Raw genomic sequence first — 2,500 nt, forward strand, 5'->3', positions numbered from 1 at the left:
CACTATTACGGTTGTCTTGAATGCTTTATTCTCCTTAAGGAATGTTTCTTCTTGTTCTTGCGTTAGCTGTTGAGCTTTAATCATCTTGTGGTGCCGACGAGTTTCAAAATAAAGGATTACGTTAGAAGTAGAAACGAAAACAACGCAAGCAAAAAAGATGTGAGAGGTAGAAATAATATACAGGGCGCCGGTTACGCGGGTCAAGTGAATAGACAGCCCAAAAGAACTGCTATACACCCAGCAAAACAAGACTCCCATCTTAAGGTTTCGTGTTGTCATAACCGAAGGATACCAAAACGGATATTTGATTGCTATCATTTTCTCGCCGACAACCATCATGAGATGAAGAGCCGAGGAATAAAGCACAATAATGCAAAGCCCGTGAATGGGATAGAAGACTTTTGCGTTGTCGCTACCAAGCAGGGAGGCTGTTTTCCACAGAATAAACGAAGGCTGCGAGGTCAGACCTGTCAACACATCTGTGACGGCTAAACAAGCCAACATGATGTTCCCGTTGTTCTGAAGTCTTCGCCTTTTTTTTATTGCGATTATCACCAACATGTTCAGTCCGATTGTGAATGGACTGGCGATAGTGTTAACGATGATGGTTATGGAAATAAAGACGAAGCTGAAAACATATTTTTCTTCGCCATTCATCGTGAGGTTTGCCAAGCTGGAAACAGAGACGTTTGCCATGTTACAAAACTAAGAAATGGAAAACTGATTCATTTTACTTGATAATTGTTGCTTAGCTACTGCCTTCCTTTTCGCTTTTAAGCACCACAAGAGAGCAAATGTTTCCTGAGTTGATTGTTCTCACAAATTGAAGATTAAATGAAACATCACAAGAATAACTATTTGAGTCAATAGAGAAGGTCGGAGTCTTAAAACTCTTATGCTTGGGTAAATTGATTACTTTTGCAGTTACTTACGTGAGAGACTAATGTTGGAAAAACAAAGCCAGGAAGCGTTGTTTCCGATGAAGACGGGGTCAGTTTTTAGAGTTTAATATACCTCCAGAAGAGAACTTTGTAAGATGAGGTTTTCCTTGTTTCCATTAGCTCGGGAAATGTCGCTGAAAAACTATTAAATAACCCCCCTTCTGAGGGTAGAGGGCTAGGTACAATGGCACTAACGCCTTTTCTTGAAAATTAAAAATGTCGATTAAAGGCAGCTGCAAAATAATGACAAAGCAGACTTTTGATGAATAGACTATATGCCTGGGGCAGTTATCAATTGAGTGTCGTAAAACAAATACCAAAGTAATTACTTCGACCATTCACAACAGATGCAAACAGCGCAATAAACCAATCCAAATTTCGTAGCAATTCCATATGACTTGATCAAAGCGCGGGAAAAATCGCGCGTGCAAGAAGCGACTGGTTTTGGTTTTCCTTCTAATTGGCTGATAAACCAGCGAGAGACTTTTAATCCATGCAATCACCAAGCATAGCAATTTCAGTCCCTTACGCTACTTTCTAAAGAGATTTGAAAACAGCTTTTAAGGAAGCCGTTAGTAATTTAAGACTAATTTAGTTAAAGTGCAGGTAACGTTCAACATGGTGATTTCGCTTTCAATTCTAATTGACTGAAACGATGTCAACGGCTACGGCTACGGCTACGGCAACAGCGTAATACTAATACTAATATTAATACTAATACTAATACTAATACTAATACTAATACTAATACTAATACTAACCATTACAATTTCCTCAAATTTCGATTGGTGCATTAACTGCTTTATTTTTCACTGATAATTGTGTAGGGTCATAATCGTACACCGTAATCGGACAGCTGTAATCGGACATCTGTAGTCGGACAGATACATCTGCCAATCACATTAAGAGCTCTCAGCTTCATCCACGAATTTGTAACATTAGACAGTGACAAAGTAATGCATTTGTTTTCTCGGAAATTGTAATGGTTATATTTGATTGGTAACAGGACTTCGTGTCGTCCAATTCGGTCTGTAATCACACTCGTGATTAAACAAATCGGACTCTCGCTATGCGGGCGTCCGATTTTGTTATAATCACTCGCATGATTACAAACTGAATTGGACTCCACTCAGTCCTATTACCTTTATTAATTAATAGTAATATTACTGATCAAAAACGTGAGGTGAAATAAAGGAGGAAGGGAGTTGGTCAACGTGGCGAATACTGTGTTTGTGTACAAATTGAGATTACAAATCCCAAGAAATATTTCAACGAAAGCAGCAAAAGAATGATAGGACTAGTCCAAAAAGAGAACTTCCTGGATGATAGAAAACGTTCCGGCAAAAACTATCCTTTTTTTTTTTAATTTAGACAGTTGGCAAAAAAATAATAAAAATAGATCTGTTGGCAATATTGGATTTTGATGCTGCTACATAATAATTAGTTCACTAAAAGGTTTGTAAACCTTTTGAAATCAAATGACGCTCTTACAACATTGGGTAAGCTGTTCCAAAGTTTGGGAGCCTGATAACGCCAGGACTTAGTCCGAACTTAGTGGT

At 38.3% G+C, this 2,500-nt stretch overlaps 1 protein-coding gene across 1 annotated transcript in view; it reads right to left on the minus strand.

Moving 5' to 3' along the window:
* Positions 1–696, minus strand: part of LOC137995308 (beta-2 adrenergic receptor-like) — a 915-nt gene extending 219 nt beyond the window's left edge. Inside the window, exon 1 of the mRNA XM_068840878.1 lies at positions 1–696. This exon is cut by the window's left edge and continues 219 nt beyond it. Coding sequence (XP_068696979.1) covers positions 1–696 — 696 coding nt within the window.
* Between the last annotated feature and the right edge of the window lie 1,804 nt (positions 697–2,500).

Source organism: Montipora foliosa, chromosome 3 (assembly GCF_036669935.1).
Source record: "Montipora foliosa isolate CH-2021 chromosome 3, ASM3666993v2, whole genome shotgun sequence".
Classification (NCBI taxonomy): domain Eukaryota; kingdom Metazoa; phylum Cnidaria; class Anthozoa; order Scleractinia; family Acroporidae; genus Montipora; species Montipora foliosa.